Source organism: Dermacentor silvarum, chromosome 3 (assembly GCF_013339745.2).
Source record: "Dermacentor silvarum isolate Dsil-2018 chromosome 3, BIME_Dsil_1.4, whole genome shotgun sequence".
Classification (NCBI taxonomy): domain Eukaryota; kingdom Metazoa; phylum Arthropoda; class Arachnida; order Ixodida; family Ixodidae; genus Dermacentor; species Dermacentor silvarum.
Window position 1 is genome coordinate 37,502,106 of NC_051156.1, and position 21,144 is coordinate 37,523,249.

Consider the following 21,144-nt stretch of genomic DNA (forward strand, 5'->3'; position numbering starts at 1 on the left):
ATCACAATGATGATGCCGTGGCATTTGCATATTTCTAAATATTGGTACATTATAGTTGGCACACCCTGTACAGGAAGTATTAAGGGAACTCTCCATTTGCAGATGGACGAATAAATAATTTTTAAAGTTTTTTCACGCTATCTGGTAGTTTTCTTTTTTTTCTTCCTCCCTCAATAGCTATCCTGCTTTTATCCCCCTCCCACACAATCGATTATGAACTGCCTTGTGTGGCGAGCGCATCCAGTCAATTGCGTTCACGTCGCCCTTTAGATTCATACTACTCTTGCGAAGCAGCGCATACGAGCGAACATCGATGCATCGACGCAGAAAATCGACGCACACGAGCGAACGCGTGTGCAATACCAAGCTGCCGCGCTGCTGCAGCAACAGCCGACGCGGCCAACCGGTAGCCGGACTCGACCGCAGCGCCGTTAGTTCGCGCGACCACCGCGCGGCCCACATGCTTGCGCTGGCCAATATGCGGAGCTGCGAAACTGAGTTGGTTAGGGAGCCTACATTCAAACGGCATTGCATGTAGGCTCCCTAGAGTTGGTTGTAGTAACGTTGACACGGAGCACAAGCAGACGGAACTTGCTGTGTGCCGGAAGTGACTGAGTGTGCTGATAAATTGTCGTTGTGTATTTTGTTTCTGTTACTTATTAGAGCGAAAGCTCTACTACGCAATGTATGGCAAGGTCATTCATCGTGTTGCATTGACTTTGAGCCGCCGGAACGCAAGTGCGGCAGGTGTGACGCCACGCCACGTGATCCGCTGCGGAGAGGCGTCGCAGCTGCGCTCGCTCAGAGCCTCGCCGCTGTGGTACCACGTGACTAGGTGAGGGTTTAGTGGCTGCTTCGCCGGCGCTTATTCACTCAGTCCCGCCATGGATGGCACGCCGGCTGGGCCGTTTGTGCGTGCGTTTCAGCGCAAGCGACTGGCTGAATCCAATCATCCAGTAGATATAGCTAGACGGCAGGCTGCGAAATCTCAAGCAAAGGCAAAATTGGTTGCTGAAACAGCGGAGCAAAGGGAGGCCATACTAACACGTTATGTAGAAGCTTATCAAGTGCGGAATCGTGCATTAATGAAACACTGTGTGAACAGTCTGTGAAAAACTAAGCCAAACAGACATTTCGCTCGTGATAGCTATGTTTACAAGAGTTAAAATTCCGCCATTTTTAAGAACAAATTAACTAACAGTTCAACTAATACGAGCAACATTTCTTCACCATAACGTTGGAAAAAATTTTGATGTGCGTAGCCAATCGGATACGTCGCCCAACTGACGTCAGTTGGGCAAACGCGTCGATTGGGATGGGGTGTCTGCAAACTCAGGGGAGCGGCGCCACTGCAATTGGGAGCGATGCACATTTTTAAAACTTGATAACAAATTATACGCTTTACGCTGAGTGCTTAAATGTGTCACTTAATGATCAGAAGGACCTGCCCTAATGACGAGTACGTTTGTACAAAATAATCAAAATCGTTTCACGGTCTCTTTAACACACTATCGCTGGCTTGACCGATGCTCCTACGCAGGTATCTACCGTAACAAAAGCAACGGCACCGGTGCACCTATAAAGAAGAAGAGCCAGATAATGCAAGGTAAATACAGTAGTAGATACAAAGGGGATATCACAGTTGTTTACCGCCGCGTGCAAATTGTGTAGCAACTTGATAATCCAAAGCATATCCAGTCACGTGTTTAGATATTGCAACAACCAGAGTCGAGCAAGAAGTCAGGCTATCCACAACACGTGTAGCAGAAACGGTCACGAAATCTAATGAAATTATGAAAGAGGTGGTGGACACAACACTCACATGCAAAGTATAATCATAGAACGATTGTAGCTATACGATACAGCGGACAGAAATAAATACATTCTCAATGAGAAGTACATTGACGTTTGTCCTTGAAGTTACGTGTCATCTAGCACTCGTCTCTATATACTTGCCTCGAAAGAACAATACCGTCAAAACTCCTCGCGAAACTGCTAATTCCTCAATCGTTCAGTTTACGCAGATAAAATGCATGTTTTTCTAAGTTTTCATATCGTATCTCATGTGGGCTACCGTAACTTCAATGACCATGCAGAGACTATAGATTGAGTGTGGTACAGAAATGCTTCTGCTATATGGATCACCACGACGTCAATGATCTTAATTGCTATAGAAAGGCGTATGCTCTGCGGAGCACCACAACATCAGTGATAATGCAGGGACCACAGCATCAATGATCCTGCAGATACTATAGATTGAGAATGCTACATTAAGGCGTACGATAGGTGGTCCACCACAGCATCGATGATAATGCAGATACTAGATTAAAATTGCTACAGAAATGCGTATGCTATATTGGGCCCCGCAACAATTATGATCGTGGAAATACTATAGATTGAAATTGCTACACTTTTGCATATGCTATGTGGGGTACCACAGCAGGAATGATCATCTAGATACTGTAGACTGACATTGCCACAGAAAATCATATGCTATGTATGGCACAAAAAACTCAATGATTATGCAGATACTATAGACTGAAAAGGCTACTGAAAAGCGTATACTATAATGCGCCCCACAACAATGATGATCGTGTAGATCATGGAGAATGAAACTGCTACAGAAAGGCGTATGCTATGTATGGCACCACAACCCCATTGTTCATGGAAATACAATAGATTGAGAACGCCACAGAAAGGCTTATGCTACGTGGAGCACTACAACAGCAATTATCATGCAGATACTAGATCAAAATTTCTACAGAAACGCGTATGCTATATTGGGCCCTGCAACAACGATGATCGTGCAGATACTATAGATTAAAATTGCTACAATATGGCGTATGCTATGTAGGGCACCACAGAAGCAATCATCATGCAGGTACTATAGACTGAAAGTGGCACAGAAAAGCCTATGGTATCTACGGAGCCACAACCTCAATGATCATGCAGATATTAGAGATTTAGAATGCTACAGAAAGGCGAATGCTATGTGGGGCATCACAACATCAATGACCATGCAGAGACTATAGACTGAGATTGCTACAGAAAAGCGTATGCTATACTGGGCCCCACAACATGGTGATTGTGCTGATACCGAAGGGCATGTCCTACATGGGGCACCACAGCACCAATGATCACGCCGATACTATCGACCAAAATTTCTACAGAAAAGAGTATGCTATGTGGGGTACCACAACCTGAATGATCAAGCAGATATAACGCATTGAAATCGCTACAATAGCGCATACGTTGTGTGAGGTACCACAGCATCAATGATCATGCAGATACTTAGATTGACATTCTTACAGAAAGTCGTATGCTATGTGGGTCGCCATAACATCAATGATCATGCAGATACTATAGATTAAAATTGCTATAGAAAGGAGTATGGTACGCACAAGCTGAATAATCATGCAGATACTATACATTGAAATTGCGACACAAAAGCTTTGCTATATTGGTCACAATATATATAAGCCCCTGTGGGGCTTATGTGTATTGTGGCCGCGGTCCCATCAACCAATAAACCGACAGGTGCTATAGGCCACAGGGGCTATAGGCCCCTGTGGGTTTACCAAAACTAAAAATCTTTATAATTATGACAAAAGACAATAGGTATTGATTCTGAGGATTTACGCTGTGTAAGTATGTGCTATACTTTTCCGAAATGCCCTTGAACTTTCAGTCTAATTAGAGAGCTCTTTGAATGAATAGGGAAGAGATTGTGGAATTAAGACATGAAACTTTACAGACAGACGTGGTCGGGACGTCCTTCGAAATTCGAGTAGCTTAGAGCAAGATCTGTTTAGAAATGTTCAATGTATTGTGAGCTAAAATAAAAGGGCGATAGGGTTGTTTACCTCTAAACGAGAAACGGAGACTCAGACCATAAAACAACCTGGAAACAAAACCGCAAGTAACCTACGTATACTCCGGAATATAGGTCATGTGAGAATGTTCGGAATCTAAGAGAGAAAAAGAAACATAAATAGCAGAAACGTTTTTGTTTTCACAAGAGCATCGCTCGTCCATCAGTGGAGCTACAGTCTCATTCATCCCAACTTGTAGAGGCGTCGCCAGAATACGACTGTTTGTCGGTGGTCGCCTCGCACACTACGTCATCCTCGTTCCCATCAACCGACCGCTATAAAAGGCCGCTCATGAGGTTTGACGTCGGTCACGCTGAGAGCGTTCCTTTCGGGCCCTCGAATGTAGCACGCTTTCTTTAGAAACGCCAAAACTGGCGCTAAGCGGACAGGGAGCCCTTGGCTTCGACGAAGTCTACAAAACGTATGTTGAAAGCCCCAGAAAACTACCTTCACGCGCCGCTACTCATCGCTCACCAGACAAATAACAAATATCGCAGAAAGTCGATTGTAAGAGTTCTCGCAAGTAGGCACAGAGACAAGAAAAAATAATGCCAGCAATCATATTTACATATCGATGCCGCTTTGGTTAGCCAACATACGCCATAGGTTGGCAGACGACGACTCAGATTTCTGCGAAAAACCATCATAAAGCCGAGGAGTGACTTTAGCCCGTGTATTTCAGGAAAATTGTTCGACTTATTTTCTGGTTTATATGATATTACGCTAACGCGGACAGCGGTGGCGAAAAAGCGTTACAATCAGCGATAAAATCGTGAAATAGCGCTGGCGCAATAAAGGTGCAGCTGTAGCTGCGTCTTTATTGTATTGAATATGAGAGAATGAAAGCCGAGCGAAAAAAGTGCAATTCAAAGCGCAGTAGCCGAAGACAGATGAACGTCTTCAAGAATGCGGAAACGACAAATGCACATTGTGTGGAAATGTTGAAAAAACAATTGTACACCTTCTGATAACATATCACAGAATCCACCTGTCTCTAATTAGAGCTTAGTCTAGTTACGGCCTTTAGTTTTTGAGCAAATGGGGGAATTCCTCATTGTATTAATGGTGGAGACAGAAATAAAAAATATAATGGAATGCAGTTGGCACTCAGAAAGGAAACACACCGACTAAACCGAACTTTGTATTTCTAACGACTTATTGCATAAAAGTACCTAAAGGTTATGATACCGGACTAAGGTATAGGGAACAAAGTTGAGAGCATATGACACGATTTCGTTGGCTTTAAAATGACGTTACGATGCGCACGACCGCTGCGATGTAGCATTACCGAATATGCTCTCGTAGGGTTGGCCGGAGTCTCTCTATATTGAAATCCGTGATAAGTGGAAAAGCCATACCACATTTCATAGGCTTATTAAGGGCTTCTTGTTGTGAGCTAAATCATTTTAACCCACCATTTCTAATCAATACTTGTAATGCTTTCTATCGCAAAATGACAATGTTAGGGTCGGGATACTTTACGTACGCTAATTAACAAATGCGAAAACATCCGAACTAAAGGAAGTCAGAGTTCAATTGACGCTAATGATGGTCACACGAAACATTTCCAATGACATGTGAGCTTTTAGAATGGCCCTTGAAGGAAAAGACATGAAGTTCAGACTTCGGCATGTATTGCGCATCGTTCGCAATATGCAGGTTGAGCGGTCGCTTTTAGGGCGCTCGCAAACGCTGTCGCCAAATGTGTCTGAAATTGCTGGAACAAAATTTCATCTTCCTTGTTACAGGCGTTTACTGTTATATTACTGTTTGGGTCGAGAACCTTCTGCGGTGGTCCAAATGGTGGCCTTAGGTATCAAAACTTCACATTCGACCTGATTTGAAATTTCGATTAGTGTAAGCGTACTTTATTAATTATTTGCCATCGCAGTGCACACTCCGTTAGCCAACAGGAATTTCCTTTAGCAGAATGAGAAGTGCTCTTGGAGGGCTCGCTGATAGTGTATATTGTCAAGAAGAGATCAAATAGAGTGCGTAATTAGCTATAGTGTACAAAATCAGTTTACTGTTGACTTTTATATACAAGGAAGCTAGTAGCAAACATGTTCAAAACTTCAACTCGAGGAAAAAATTGAAGAACAGCCGATGTCTATAATTCAAGTGAATCAGTAAACAAGGGCATTTCCCAAAGAGCCAGATACAGCCAGGCTGTCTAGGTTCAAGTCACCTTGTTGATAGCAAGCGCTAAAGGCGAATTGAGATATTTGCTTCTAGCCCGACGTTATATCCGTCCTATATCTTCACAGCGGAAAGCGATGTAGCAAGCGCTGCACATTATGCGCAGGAGTGCTCCTGCACATACTCGCCGACACCATGGGCAGTGTGGGCGTCATGGTATCCGCCATCTTGATCAGCAACTTCGGCTGGCTACAGGCGGACCCGATCTGCTCCCTGTTTATTGCGATCCTGATTATGATTAGGTGAGGTTACCCCGGTGGCGGCAGAAGTGTTAAGTGTGTTTGGTGTGTTAGGCTTGAATTCACGGTTGCTACACCATGAATGAATCGAATTCAGGGCATTGTTAAAGTTATTTCGATCTTATAGGATATCTATGCTTGCATGCAATACGCAGTCATCGCAAGAAGTCTAATCTGGATAAGATGCTTAATACAAAAATTAATATAATTCATTCATATAGGTCAACAACTAACAGTTATAATAACAGATCGCTGCGTGACTCTCCAATATATAGTTAGGTTGTCCTAGACACCCTTTCCCACAACCAGACATTGTTTACTGCCGCTTCGTGTAGTTTGATGTAGATTTTATCATAACGCGCTCAATACCAACAGTCAAAAGTTGAGCAATTAAGTCAGCATGATGCACTACGTTGAAGACTTGAATGAGTCTGGAGTCGATGCCAGGAGATGTCTTGACACTTGGTCAATTTAGGGTGAGGTGGTGGTCTCGATCGTCTCGAGTTTCTATAGAAGGTGGTAATGTCACTGTTTGAGGTGAAAGGTTCCCTATTCGAGTCCTCCGGGTTGTAGGCCTATCTCGCCGCTGTGTGGACAAATCCTCGAGCATGTTGGTGGGCAGCCTCGTTCCGCGCGTTCCCCGAATGGGCCGGGACCCCTACAAGTTCGATGGGGCAAGTGAAAACATCTGTGTCTTCATCCTCCTCCCAGCTTGCATACTCAGGCGGAAAGCTAGAACGAGAAGAGAGAAGGGGTGAAGTAGTCGTAGCGTTAGGTTGGTTCGGGAATGTGTGGTTCGGCATGATTATTTCCCCCAACGACGCCGGCGTTTACGCCACCACCGACGCCAACGCCGGAATTTCTGCGACATGGGGCCCTTCACGCTTTCGCGTTAAATACCAAACTACACGTTCGCTTGCCGGCACCCAAAACCTTGCGCTCGCTCGCCTTGCGTTTTCCGTGCCTCGCGAGGAATGGTGGCTGTAACCTACAGGACGCGCGCCAATGCGCGCCCACTTCGATATTTTCGCCTTGGAAGACGTTGTTTCGTGTTTTTGTGAGGCAGCCGTAGCGCCGATATTATTTGTCTGGCGAAGATATCTGTGCTCGCGCCGAGCTTGATGCGTACCATCTATCCCGCACCGTCTGCAGATGCGTGGACGCGCGGGCGCGAACTTCCGTTCCCGGCACACGTATGTGCATCCTCCCTCATTTCTAGCTATATCGCGCGAGAACACGTACGTCGTCCTGAAGGGAACAGTGCATTAGACGACTCTTGCACAGGAGAATGCTTACTCCAGAGTACATATGCCGGTCTCGCTGGTTATCGCTGCTTAAAGGGGCTAAAATGACGCGTGATGGACGTTCGCACGATATAGCTAAAAATGCGGGAGGCTGTACGTGTAGTTTTGTATTTAAGGTTACGTCGACATCAATCGCCCCACTGTTTGACGCTGCTCTGGCGCTGGCTGCAGTGTCGTACCACTGATTCGGGATTCCTCGAGCGTGCTCATGCAGCGGACGCCTGGAGAGCTCGAGGACCTGCTGCCTTCCTGTTACGAGAAGGTGAGAGGAACACCACGCAACACACCAAATGTTTCGAGGTTCGTGTTCCTTTTCCGTGCATGGCGGGAAGTCAGTGGCAGTATTGAACGAAGTATAGGAACAGCACAGTAATTGGCGCCAGATTTTTTGAATGACATATGGTAATGTGGATGGCATGGAGTACCCACTACCATGCGAAAGCGCGGTCTCGTACAAAACCTACTCTGCACATGCCACATTATGTTATTGGGCTTTTTTAGCAAGCTTGAGCCTTTTTTTCGCTTCCTTGTTTCCATAGTTACCTTAGATAGAGATACCAGCTTTGGGGACGTTGGGGGAAAAAAGCACTTTCACAGGGGCTGCTCTCCAACCTTTTTCAGACGATAGGAAACGTCGCGATAGAACGTCATCACCGCCGTTCTTTACCGCTGCTTCCTCCTGCTATCTGAATATTTAGTTTCAGCATTGCACGTGAATGCTTGGTGGCTTGCACTTTCATTACTGTTAGAGACGTTGAGAGTTCTTGGATACCCGACTTGCTAGAAGCCCAACCAACCGACGTTAGAAAAGTGTCTTGCGCCAAGTGAAAGCAAGATTTCTGTAACGAATTCCTGGGATATAGTCCACAAAGTCTGGTCACTCCTCGTTTTACTAGTTTTCGTTAGCACGTGGCTTGTATTTCCAGAAAAGATAAGGCCGAGAAGGTCAAGCGCAGATCCCGAAAAAAGTTTGGACCCGCCCTCACGGATTTTGTAGGTACAGTGGGTACATTTAACCTGCTCGGAAAGACGCCAGTGCAGATGCCGCTTCAATATAAGTTAGAGAACAGCCGCTGGGTAGGATGACTGAGAAGTCGTCCACGTAAAGGAATAGCATTAGCATTCGGAACTTATGCAAAATGTCGCACAACGCTCTGTCGTATCGGGCCAATGAGAGGTAGCTGGGTACAGGTGCCGTGCACAAACGGAAACATACCCATTGCTTTTGGGCATAGACATTCGGGTCCCACAGAGTGAACGTGATTCGCAACTAAAAAGAGAGTGGCTCTGGGAAACGTTCCACGTTGACTAGCACGGGTCCTGTAACTGATTACATGCCGTACATATCTCTGCGTTAGAAAACTTATTCGAGTTAGACACCTTATTCAAGCCTAGCTCAGAGCAAACATTTCTAGCATTAGCTTTAACTTTTCACAACGAAACGTCTGGAATTATTTGAAGTTGGAGCAAAGGGCGTTCACAGATATTGTTTGAAAAGTTCTAGTAGGCATGATCATGAATCCTCCCTGCTTTGTCAGCGGGTGACAAACACACGTCACGGTTCTGCATAAAAGGTACCACTCGCCTCAGGCAGAAAATTTGGTCAGTGACCTGCTGCGTAACAACACGTCTTCGTCTTCAGAGACGCATCTTTCAGGTTCACCGATCACAGTCAACTTGAAAATCTGTTGGACAAGCTGTTAGAACTTCTGGGGCGTGTAGATTGAGCGCCACGGCGTACTGCGGTCTCATAGCGTACGTACGCCTCACCTACTCCGGCGAGCAGACGCCTTCGGCTGCACGGACGCCTTTTTGTGTAGTAGGATGTCTCCCTAGTATGAGTGCGCTATATCATTTGCGAAGATGTCTTCCAGTGAGGACACCCTACTTCATAGATAGACGACCGTACCAGCGTACGACTATAGCAATTGTCCTCTTGACCGCTAAGGCTACGCTGCGGGTCTGAACCATGCTTGAGTGATAACGCATCATTTAATGGATGGTAGAGCTGCCTGTCTACGAATATGCCTATGGCATAATATTCGAGAGCACAAAGGTGATAATGAAATGGCCCACTCATATCTAGCACACATGCATACAAAGTAGAGAAATACGCACCGTAGCATTTAGGTTGAATTTGCAATCGCGGACAAGGTGCCTACAGAAAAAGAAGCGTTCTTTCGTGGAGTCCGAAACGCGGCGAGCGCTGCTCCAAGAGCTCCTTGTAGCTCAAAACATGTATCATCATCATCAGCCTATATTTTATGTCCATTGCAGGACGAAGGCCTCTCCCGGCGATCTCCAATTACCCCTGTCTTGCGCTAGTGTATTCCAACTTGCGCCTGCAAATTTCCTAACTTCATCATCCCATCCAGTTTTCTGCCGACCTCTACTGCACTTCCCTTCTCTTGGTATCCATTCTGTTACCCTTATGGTCCACCGGTTATCCATCCTACGCCTGCCTGCCAGGCAGGCGTAGGATGCTACATGGCCTGCCTAGCTCCATTTCTTGCGCCTAATGTCAACTAGAATACCGGCTATCCCCGTTTGTTCTCTGATCCACACCGCTCTCTTACTGTCTCTTAACGTTAGTCCTAAGATTTTTCGTTCCATCGCTCTTTGTGCGGTCCTTAACTTGTTCTCGAGCTTCTTTGTTAACCTCCAAGTGTCTGCCCCATATGTTAGCACCGGTAGAATGCAATGACGTACACTTTTCTTTTCAGCGACAGTGGTAAGCTCCCAGTCAGAATTTGGCAATGCCGGCCGTATGCACTCCAACCCAATTTTGTTCTGCTGTAAATTTCTTTCTCGTGATCAGGGTCCCCTGTGAGTAATTGACCTGGGTAAGCGTACTCCTTTACAGACTCTAGAGGCTGACGGTGATCCTGAATTCTCCTGACTTCTTGTTCTCTTGCCAGGCTATTGAACATGATCTTTGTCTTCTGCATATTCATCTTCAACCCAATTCTTACACTTTCTCGATTAAGGTCCTCAATCATTTGCTGTAATTCGTCTCCATTGTTGCTGAATAGGACAACGTCATCTGCAAACCGAAGGTTGCTGAGATATTCGCCGTTGATCCTCACTCCTAAGCCTTCCCAGTCTAAGAGCTTGAATACTTCTTCTAAGCATGTAGTGAATAGCATTGGAGAGATTGTGTCTCCTTGCCTCGACCCCTTTCTTGATAGGTAACTTTCTACTTTTCTTGTGGAGAATCAAGGTAGCTGTGGAATCCTTGTAGATGTTTGCTAAGATATTCACGTATGCCTCCTGTACTCCTTGATTACGCAATGCCTCTATGACTGCTGGTATCTCTACTGAATCCAATGCCTTTGCATAATCTATGAAAGCCATATAGAGAGGTTGATTGTACTCCGCAGATTTCTCGATTACCTGATTAATGACATGGATATGATCCATCGTAGAATATCCCTTCCTGAAGCCAGCCTGTTCTCTTGGTTGGCTTAAGTCAATTGTTGCCCTGATTCTATTGAAAATTTATACAATACCGAAAGCAATCTAATGGGTCTATAATTCTTTAATTCTTATTGTCTCTCTTCTTATGGATTAGTATAATGTTGGCGTTCTTCCAGCTCTCTGGTACACTTGAAGTTGTGAGGAATTGTGTATAAAGGGCCGCAAGCTTTTCAAGCATGATATCTCCTCCATCTTTGATTAAATCTACTGTCATTCCATCTTCTCCAGCAGCTTTTCCCCTGGTCATGTTTTTCAAGGCCCTTCTAACTTCATCGCTAGTTATAGAAGGAGCCTCTGTATCCGGTTCATCTTTATTTCGAATGAAAGTAGCTTGGCTGTTTTGGGCACTGTACAGGTCAGTATAGAATTCCTCCGCTGCTTTTACTATGTCATCGAAATTGCTGATGATATTACCATGCTTATCTTTCAGTGCATACATCTTGCCTTGTCCCTATGCCAAGCTTTCTTCTTACTGATTTAATGCTGCATTCATATTTCACGGCTTCCTCAATCTTTCCCACGTTATAATTTCGAATATCCATTACTTTCGTCTTGTTGATCAGTTTTGACCGTTCAGCGAATTCTATCTGATCTCTTGAGTTGGACACTTTCATGTTTTATCGTTTCTTTATTAGGTCCTCTGTTTCTTGGGAGAGCTTACCTACTGGTTGCCTTGGTGCCTTACCTGCCACTTTAATTGCTGCTTCTGAGATCAACCTAGTTACGGTTTCGTTGATTACCTCTATGTTGTCTTTATCTTCGTTTTCTAAAGCTTAATATTTGTTTGCGAGCACCAGCCTGAATTGGTCTGCTTTTACCCTTACTGCCTCTAGGTTGGCCTGTTTCCTCTTGACTAATTTCACTCTTTCTCTCTTCAAATTGAGAGAAATCCTAAATCTCACTAACCTATGGTAACTGCACTTTAACTTACCTAACACTTCTACATCCTGCACTATGCTTTGATCGGCGAAGAGTATGAAATCTATTTCATTCCTTGTTTCTACATTAGGGCTTTTCCAGGTCCACTTCCTGTTGCTGCGCTTCCTGAAGAAGGTATTCATTATTCGGAGCCTATTCCTATCCGCGAATTCTACTAACATCTCTCCTCTTGCATTCCTAGAATCGATGCCGTAGTTGCCAATTGCTTGCTCACCAAGCTGCTTTCCCCCCACTTTTGCATTGAAGTCGCCCATGACTACAGTATATAGAGTTCGCACGTTTCTCATTGCTAATTCAACATCTTCATAAAACTGTTCTATTTCTTCATCTTCGTGACTAGAGGTTGGGGCGTAGGCTTGTACTATCTTCATTTTGTACCTCCTATTCAGCTTTATTACGACGACTGCTACCCTCTCATTAATGCTGTAGAATTCATCAATGTTGCCAGCGATGGTGTTATGGACTAGAAATCCTACCCCGGATTCTATCTTGTCTGGAAGACCTCTGTAGCACAGGGCGTGGCCGTTAGTCAGCATTGTGTAGGCCCCACGAGTTCTTCTAAGCTCACTAAGGCCAATAATATCCCAGGCAATTGTGCCTGATAATTCTTCAAATAGTCCTGCTAAGCTAGCCTCACTCGAGAGGGTGCGCGTGTTAAAAGTTGCCAGGTTCAGTTTCCAGTCGTAAGTTCGAATCCTACTCCAGTCCACCACATTTTCAGGCATGAAGTGGTGCCTGCACACCGGCAAGAAAAAAATATATTGCCGAGAGCTAGTGGGGCTATACTAGTTCAGGTGCAACCAAACTGGGAAGGCCCACTAAGCTTCATCAAAGCAACTCCCTCACCAGAACAGGAATATGCCTCCCTTGTGCAGTATTCGGCCACTACCTCCCTCATGACTCCCACGATTAACCCATGGCCCTCAGTTCCCAGTGGCTGCAGAGCACCTGACCAAGGCGGCGGTCAGACCTGCTATGCGGTAGAGGGTGCTAAGAATCTCTGGGTCCGGACAGGCCGACAATGGAAGCAAAACATATATAATTTCGTTTTAAAGCAAATTTCGTGGTTCCTTTTTAGGCCACATAGCACCTACAGAAGTGGTTGGGGCCATTATATATATGTAAAAAGTTACGGACTCAACATGGCTTTCGGCGTTTATTTCGCTTAACGCGCAATTGCTCATTTTCATTTTGGTGTGAATTTCATTTTCAACAATTATTCACTGGATGAATGTATTTTTTTATTTCTCGATTACTTTTGATAGCATATCAATTAATATTACTTAAGCTATTCTAAATTAATATACGTGACCATTCACTAACCTGGATTGAACACTCAACCGATTTCTTTACATTTCTGTCAGTGATTATGATGGTAGTTTCAAAAATATAAAGTCTGAATTGCCCCAACGACAGATATTGGGGCCGCTGCTTTTCTTGATCTGTAATAATGGTTTGCCCGGTTCTATTTCATCTCGCATACATTTATAAGCCGCTTACTGCTTGGTATATTGAGAAATTAGTAACGCTGGAGATGTCTCATTTTGCCGTGCGATCTGAATAATATTGCTTATAAGAGCGAGAAGTGTCCAATGAGATTATATACCGGAAATTGTAAACGGTGTGTGCTTCTCACCGACGTGAGAAGGATTTAATCTCAATCAAGTGCTTCCAGCTCGAGCCTGTGTCATCCTACTGTTACAGTGGCATACATATGACTGCGACATTATTTTAGGCTCCTTATGGCACACCAATTATAACATTGCAAGCCACATTTAGGGTATCTTCGGCGCAGCTACAATAACGTTAATGATAAAAACAATAGTGCGAAGAAAATTAGAATACGCCGCTGCTGTAAAAGATTCTAATGAGGTTAAGTTCGCTTGAGCACGAGAGCTTGTAAAAAAAAAAAAAAACGCCGTCCATTTCATCCTGTCAAACTATGGCTGAACTACAACTAGTGCAACAGGTATGGAATCCAGCATGTCACTACCTAGTCTGTTGTTGCTCAGAATGCTGTTTCGACTGTGTGTCTTTAATAGAAGTTAATACCATCAATCCGTACACAACAATATCGGCACAATGCCTACTTAATTACCGCTCCTCCCTCATTTCTAATAAAACAAACTTTGAGTATATTTGCTGCAACATAACCACCTTCTCAAGTTTATTTTGTCCACCCACTTCGCAAGAATCGAATCTGCTCGCGTTAGTAGCGAGAATAACTGACTTCCTATTCTACCGACGCAGGCTTTCAGCTTTTATAAGCTGCGAACCCTTCTGAATTTCCTCAGTAGAGCTGGCATTGTATATTATATGATAAATCTGTACCTAACCTCTCAGTTTGCGTTATCCTTGGCACATGTGTTCTTTTCGTTATTTATTTGCTCTTATACCTTTTCTCTCATTGCTATATCTTGCCGTTAGTCTAACATTGTTCAGATGTGTTACTTAGCTGCACACCTTACTCAGTTTAATTTTCCAGGCACATTCATTGCAAATACATATTTTTTTAAAACCTGCTTGCAGTTGTGTCCGTACTTACAGTATTGTACTTGCTGTTATTGTAGGCTTCTTTATAATTTTTTCCTGTTGCTTTACTCCCCTATATAGTACTTGGACGTTTGAGGGTACTTGAAACAAAAAGAATAAATAAAAAATTATGTTTCTTATCTATATAAATAAGTAAACATAGGTAATGGCTTATGAATGCAGACCAATCTCGTACATTTGCGCCTTTTTAAGGCCACTCACCATGTATGTTCCATTTCGGGTCTCTAATGCGAATGAATCCGCCTGGTTGTTCGCACTACAAGGAAGAGCACTTCACCAGGTGATGCCTTTTAAGAGCACGCGTTCAATTCAAACAAAAGTCTCGGTGATTCGCCTTGCACCGCTCCAGAAACGCAGTCCGGTAGTACACTAATTCGTTGAGGCTCAGTGCCTGGGAACAGTCTATGCGCGTTAGTGTGCTGACAGTTTTATCTTTCTAACTCTGCATAAGAATAGAAAACTGGGCGCATTGGAACAAATTCGTAATTTGCAGCGCAAAAGGACAAAGCCAAGGAAGAAGGGAAGACACGACCGCTATCTTGCAACTGCAGTTTTATTGGAAACGTGTGGCGAATAAATATACAAGATAAAAAGAAAACATTGGTAAAAGTACGTTGAGAAATTCAGCTTTTACAAGTATCAGTGTACAAGTATTAGTGTATGGAAGAAGTTAGTAAAATCTATAGGTACATGGACGAGCACACCCGCAAGATCGCCGAAGCTTTCCAGATTGTAAAGCATGTGCAGTCATGTGTCAGCCAGCCAATCTGTCATTAAAACTAATCAGGAGTTCGTTTTTCGAGAAATCTCAAAACTTCAGCTCGCCCTTGTACCAGCCTGCTTTTTCAACCCGTATTTGGCAGTCTATTTGTGCGCGTTGTTGTTTTCTCTTTTATATGTATTCGACACAAGTTTCCAATGAATCACCAGTTGCAAGAGAGCGCTCGACTTGCTTGTTCTTCCTGCTGCTTGCCTGTGGCTGGAGAGAAAACACCTGCTAGACGACTGGTCGTAAATTCCTCGACTCCAGTATTAGCGGTATTTAGTAGCACCCTTGTGCCTCAATAGGATGCTGAAACAGGGTTCGAAAATCCAGTGACGCCTAAGAACTTTGCTGAATAATGGCTGAGCAACCCGGAATGCAACAATAATTGCTAAATAATTTCGTTTTTATACCTTGCTCTGACAATATGAATCAGCAATACGAAGCCTACAACAGATAGTACACCTTATCCAAGATTATGTTTTAGTCTTGTAGCTATTGCAAAGAGGTGGTGTTCGTACAGCGCGAAACTGCGCGTTTATCTCTATAGCAGCTTCTAGCATAACAAAGTAGGCCTCCTACAAAGTTTACTTAGCTGCAACGACTTACGCTGCGGTCCTTGTCCACATGAAAGGAGCTAAACATCATTCGGTCTGTGGTCATCGAAACAGCCCGAGAATAAGGAAAGTGCAGATACGTTCAGCCATAAAGACGGCATACGGATATCGCTGATTTGCTCGCTATCTTATGACACACTTTGAGAATATTGTTCTCAAGCAAATATGCGCTCCTTACAGATCTGAAAAAATGATTGTCCATCATTCTACATGCTTTGTATGGTATCAGATCTCGATGATTTATATGCGCGCTATGCTGAAGCGCGTTATTTGACAAGTTTAACGCATGCAATCTTCACGCACGGTAAAAGGTGGCATAGGCGCACCAGTGGCTCTCGCTTGCGCGCATCTGGATGACGACGCCTTCCTTAATTGCCAATAAACAGAGAAATTTTTTATTCACCTAAATGACTCGTTATAAGCGGCTAATGGGCACTATCCTTGCGGTGTTTTAACGATATAGCGTCCGCGAGAACAGAAAGATGTGCGCTTTGTCTTGGCATAGGCAGGTTTACCACGAGACACGAGATGGCGTCCTTGAGCTAACGTCTTCTTTACGTTCGCGTCCCCGTACGTTAAAGAAAATCTCTTCAAGGGAGGCGAACCGTTATCGTCAATAAATGTCTTGCGTTTAATGCCGAAAACAAATTATAGCTATTGTGAACTTCTCTATTCGTGCTGCGTTTCCATGTCTCCATGTCTCCAGGTTTCCATCACCAGGTCCAATCTGAAACTATTATAATGCAAGTAGCTTTGGTGACGACGCAGGTGAGGCGCCACGAAGGTGTCTACAGCGTGCAAGAGCCACACTTCTGGACGCTATGCACGAATGTCTTCATTGGCACGCTGAAGCTCGAAGTCGCGAGGGGAAGTGACGTCAGCAGCATCATTGCGCACGCTCATCGCGTATTTGCTCAGGCAAGAACACGCTTTGCATTACAAGCGTAAGGAAAAGGAGAAATGATAGCAAATGAGAGCAGCACGAAGGATTTCGTACACCATAATCGACGGGTGATAATTTTAAAGTTTTATGGAATTAAAAAAGATCGCTTGTTGCAGATAATCCTTCAGCGAGATTGTTCAGAGAGGTGGACCTCACTTGAATGTAAAATCGAAACACATATTCAAATAATTTTAAAATATTCAACAAATAATTTCTTAACGAATCGCTTTACGGCGCATATTGCAATTTACGAATTGTTGCCTGTGAACTTGTCAGGTGTGTCCACTTGGAATGAATTTCCAGAATGACACCAGTTTTCAGATATGCGCCATCAGATTCACCGTAAAATGCACCGTTGCATCCCTTACTTTTCTACAAAAACGCCCTTTTATAGAGTGCAGCACAAAAGTAATTGGAACGCCTATGTATTTCGTCCTACACTTTGGGAAATATGATCCCAACACTGGCGTTATCCTGCAGATTTATTTGAAGTGGATGTTTCTTGCAAACTCAATGGCTAAAATTCATAAATTGTAACATGTGCAGTAAAGTAATTAACTAATAAGGTATTTAGTTGAATATGTGTTTTGATTTCTCGGGCTAGTAATGTGCGCCTCTTCTAAGGATCCGGATCAACGATAAGAATTCTGCTATCTGCCACTGCCGATTTCTAAAAATTCCATAAACCATATAAATAATAACCCTTATAGCACGTCCATAGAAAACTTTCTATCAAAGACTGCTCTAGAGCTCAAACTTAGGCTAGAAAGAACGCGCACAAGTCAGATAATCTTCGCGAATATCGATTCTTTTTATTACAGTCATTTAGTAAGCGCGGATGTTTGTTGTGAAGCGTTTGCTGACCATAGCCAGTGCGACATAATGAAACATTCTATACTTCTGTTGCTCTGGTGTTATAGGATACGTCTTTCTGATCTAGATTTACTAACCCCATGGAGATATAATCATATCGGTCATAATTCAGGCGATATTCACGCAACAATTTGTACTCATAAGTAGTGTGTTCTAATTATTTTAAATTGATTAATTAGGTGGGCAGTGGGATGTAGAATTGGTATATTCTCAATTATTCCGAAAAATATTTTTTTGCATTAGTAATCGCTGCGACAGGTTTCATTCTGCATTTGACCCCAGACCAAGACCAAATTACAATAGTAATAGTTTAGATACGAAGCAAACAAGGCATTATAAATCAACAATTTTATTGACTTTGAAATTAGGTAGCGGTTTCCATTCAGAATTCCCGTTATCACACCTAACTTTTGTAAGATGGTATTGACATGATCATCCCATTGCAGTGATACTGGAAATACACTGAAGTACCCTAATAGGGCTAACTCGATGTATCTCCGAGCAGTGAAAAACAACGTAACATTTTATAGGAACATGCCTACCTATAGAATTAAACATTACAGCCTTTCTATTTTCGTATTTATCTTTAATTGCTTATTGCCTGCCCATGTGCTTATTTTATCTAAAATGGTATTAGCTTTATGGAAAGGATCGGCATCTGATCAAGATGCCGATCTATGTACATATTAAAGATCAAAGGCCGGAGAACGCTACCATGTGGTACTCCGAAGGTTATTTGCTTTCTGTCTTATACTATTTCATTCATCGATACAAACTAACGTCATTTTTGAAGTTAACCTTTGAGAACATCAGGGTAGCCCACGGATGCCATGCTGACTTAAATCATTAAGTTTTATTTGATAAATTATGTAATCAAAAGTTTGCGTAAGATGAAAAAAATCCAAAGGACAAATTGTTTTTTTTTTCAGATATATCCAATATATATTTTCCTGGTCGAGAAGAGCAAGTTCTGTTGATTCATTTTCTAGAACAGGGCGTACTGACATTTCGTTATCACGCACTTTTGCAGAAAGGATATAATTGATTGTAGATTATCTTCTCGAAACCTTTAGAAATCATGGGCAATATCGACACTGGTCTATGCTCCGAAATTTCGTTTTATTGCGATAGCAATTATATAGCGATAGCGATAGCTTTGTATAAAGTAAAACGGCGATCAAATCGCTGCCGTGCGCCAAATACTGTATGCGCGAGTGAAAGCGCGCGAGGGACGCGCGCTTTCACGGAGAGCGAACGCATGGCGGAGAGCAAACGCGCCTTTTTCTGTCGTGCGAAAGGTCGTGAGGGGGGGGGAAGGGAGGGAGGGGAGGCGACGTTTAGCTGTGGCACCAAATGCGATCTTGCGGCCGGGCGCACGGGAAACTGGAATCTCGCAGGCGAAAGGCCGAAAGCGAGAAGGCAGCGCGGGAGGGAAGGGGGGCGGCTTCTGCTCTGAGAGCAACTGCGTACTTGTACGTTGAGCGGTGGCGGGCGGTCGCGCGCACCGTATCTTGAAAGCGATCTGCAGCATGGCTCCAACCTTCCTATGAGCTGTGCCCTCTCGCCGCTTAGTTTCCGTTGAAGCGGTAGACCGCACGAACCCTCGCTCGCTGCTGCTGGCGCGCTTGCTCACGCCGGCGTTTTGACAGCGCTTGTGTGCGGTCATCGAGTGTGATCTATTCATGTTTGCTTGTGCGCGCTGACACCATGCTTGTTAATTCAGTTATTAAGTGAATGGGTCCAAGTTTATGCAGCCGCTAAAACTACTATCCTTACACCGCTATAGTTCTCTACTAGTAAATTAGCTGTCGCAATTGATGCTGCGCCGTTCGGGCGAAACTGCTACTTTTTTAAATGAAAGACAAGAATTATACAGAACATGCCCGCGTGTTCAGGAACGCATATCCTGCGCTCCCCCCTCGCCCCTCTTCTCAAAGTCGTAGTTGTGTAAGTGGAATACTAAGCTAAAGGAACTAATCATATAGTTGAATTGCATAATTGTTAATATACTCTGCTAAGTGCTACTAGGTTAGTTATGATCTGATTAGTTATAAATAGTTATTATTTCTGATTACTTATGATCTTTTGAGACGCACACCTTATCATAGTAAGAGACATGGAGTCATAACATAATCTTCGGTGTCGATTTTTTGACATGCAGGTTGGGGTGAAGCAGTTGTACGTACAGACGGATTTTACTTCTTGAAGTCTGGGCGACCACCGACTAGTTCATAGGGCCGTGACGCCTCGAGATTTCCTTCCTCAAGTCTCTTCCGCATTTTGTGTTGTGCAGACAGCTGAACCTCTTTATAATTGACCTAAATGAACAGCAGACGCTGACAACGACCTGCTGCTATCCTGTAGACTCCTCGGTCGTGCATGTCGTAGACTTTTCTACAACAGACGCCTTGTCAAAAGCAATGACATGGCTAAGCGTTTGCAAATTTTTATTCATTTAGATATTGTCTCCTGATTTTGCTGACGTACTCATGTGCCTAACCTTTTCGAAACAAAGTGTTTTTCAGCAATCAATGCTACCTGAATTTTGAATATAATAAATTCTAGTCTTCTGATCGAAATGTTTGAGCTGAATAAGTACTCTATGAACTAACATGCCAAAACCTTTTGTGGAACATTTACTTGTTCTAAAAGTGAACGTGAATATAGTTCAGCTATTTTCCATTCATACGGCAAGTTTTACGCAACGGCCACATAACTTACGCTTCTATTCCTATAAATGCCCACACTTCGATCAATGCGCAACGCTTTACCTACATGCTATGGGCTCGCGCAAGCACACCACAGCTCACACCCATAACACACCTCACCACACGGCAATGGGAGGCAGCGCTGTGCAGCTTCGACTCGACGGACCAGCTCAACCTGGTCAACCGAGCGAGAAGGGCAGCTAACGACGCTGGACACCTGGATTGAGGGGACCACCCCCTGCAGAACGGAGGAGCTACCTAGACTCGTGTGCTCTTTTGCATAAACTTTATTATCTCTCTCTATGCTCCAGTGTTCATTCACCTGGTAACGATTAAATGCATGAATTTCCAAAATAAGACAAAGTTCTTCAATTAAGCCATTGTTTCCTTTTGAACAATCTCACATTAGGAGCGGCTTTGTAGCGCCATGCCGTGGTCTAAATACCGGACGTTCTCTCCACTAAAGCTAGTGGGACAGTATACGGCTCCAACAATGTTCCTTGCAGTGTAAATGGTTTCAGCTGCGAGTTTTATATAGCCTGCTAGGAGCAAAGCCATTTAGCAGGCGCTCCTTTTACTGTCTATGAAGTATAGCGCAGACTGTGCAGACTTTGTTCTCCTTCTGGCACGAACTATTCCTAGGTTAGAGCGTATTCG

At 43.8% G+C, this 21,144-nt stretch overlaps 1 protein-coding gene across 1 annotated transcript in view; it reads left to right on the forward strand.

The window, feature by feature from the left end:
• The window catches only part of LOC119444305 (zinc transporter 7-like), a 205,626-nt gene extending 185,641 nt beyond the window's left edge, over positions 1-19,985 (forward strand). The window contains exons 9-13 of the mRNA XM_049664531.1: positions 1,541-1,606; positions 6,178-6,313; positions 7,786-7,876; positions 16,732-16,881; positions 19,941-19,985. Of these exons, the coding sequence (XP_049520488.1) occupies positions 1,541-1,606; positions 6,178-6,313; positions 7,786-7,876; positions 16,732-16,881; positions 19,941-19,985 (488 nt within the window). The remainder of the gene's footprint in view (positions 1-1,540; positions 1,607-6,177; positions 6,314-7,785; positions 7,877-16,731; positions 16,882-19,940) is intronic.
• The last annotated feature ends 1,159 nt before the right edge of the window (positions 19,986-21,144 follow it).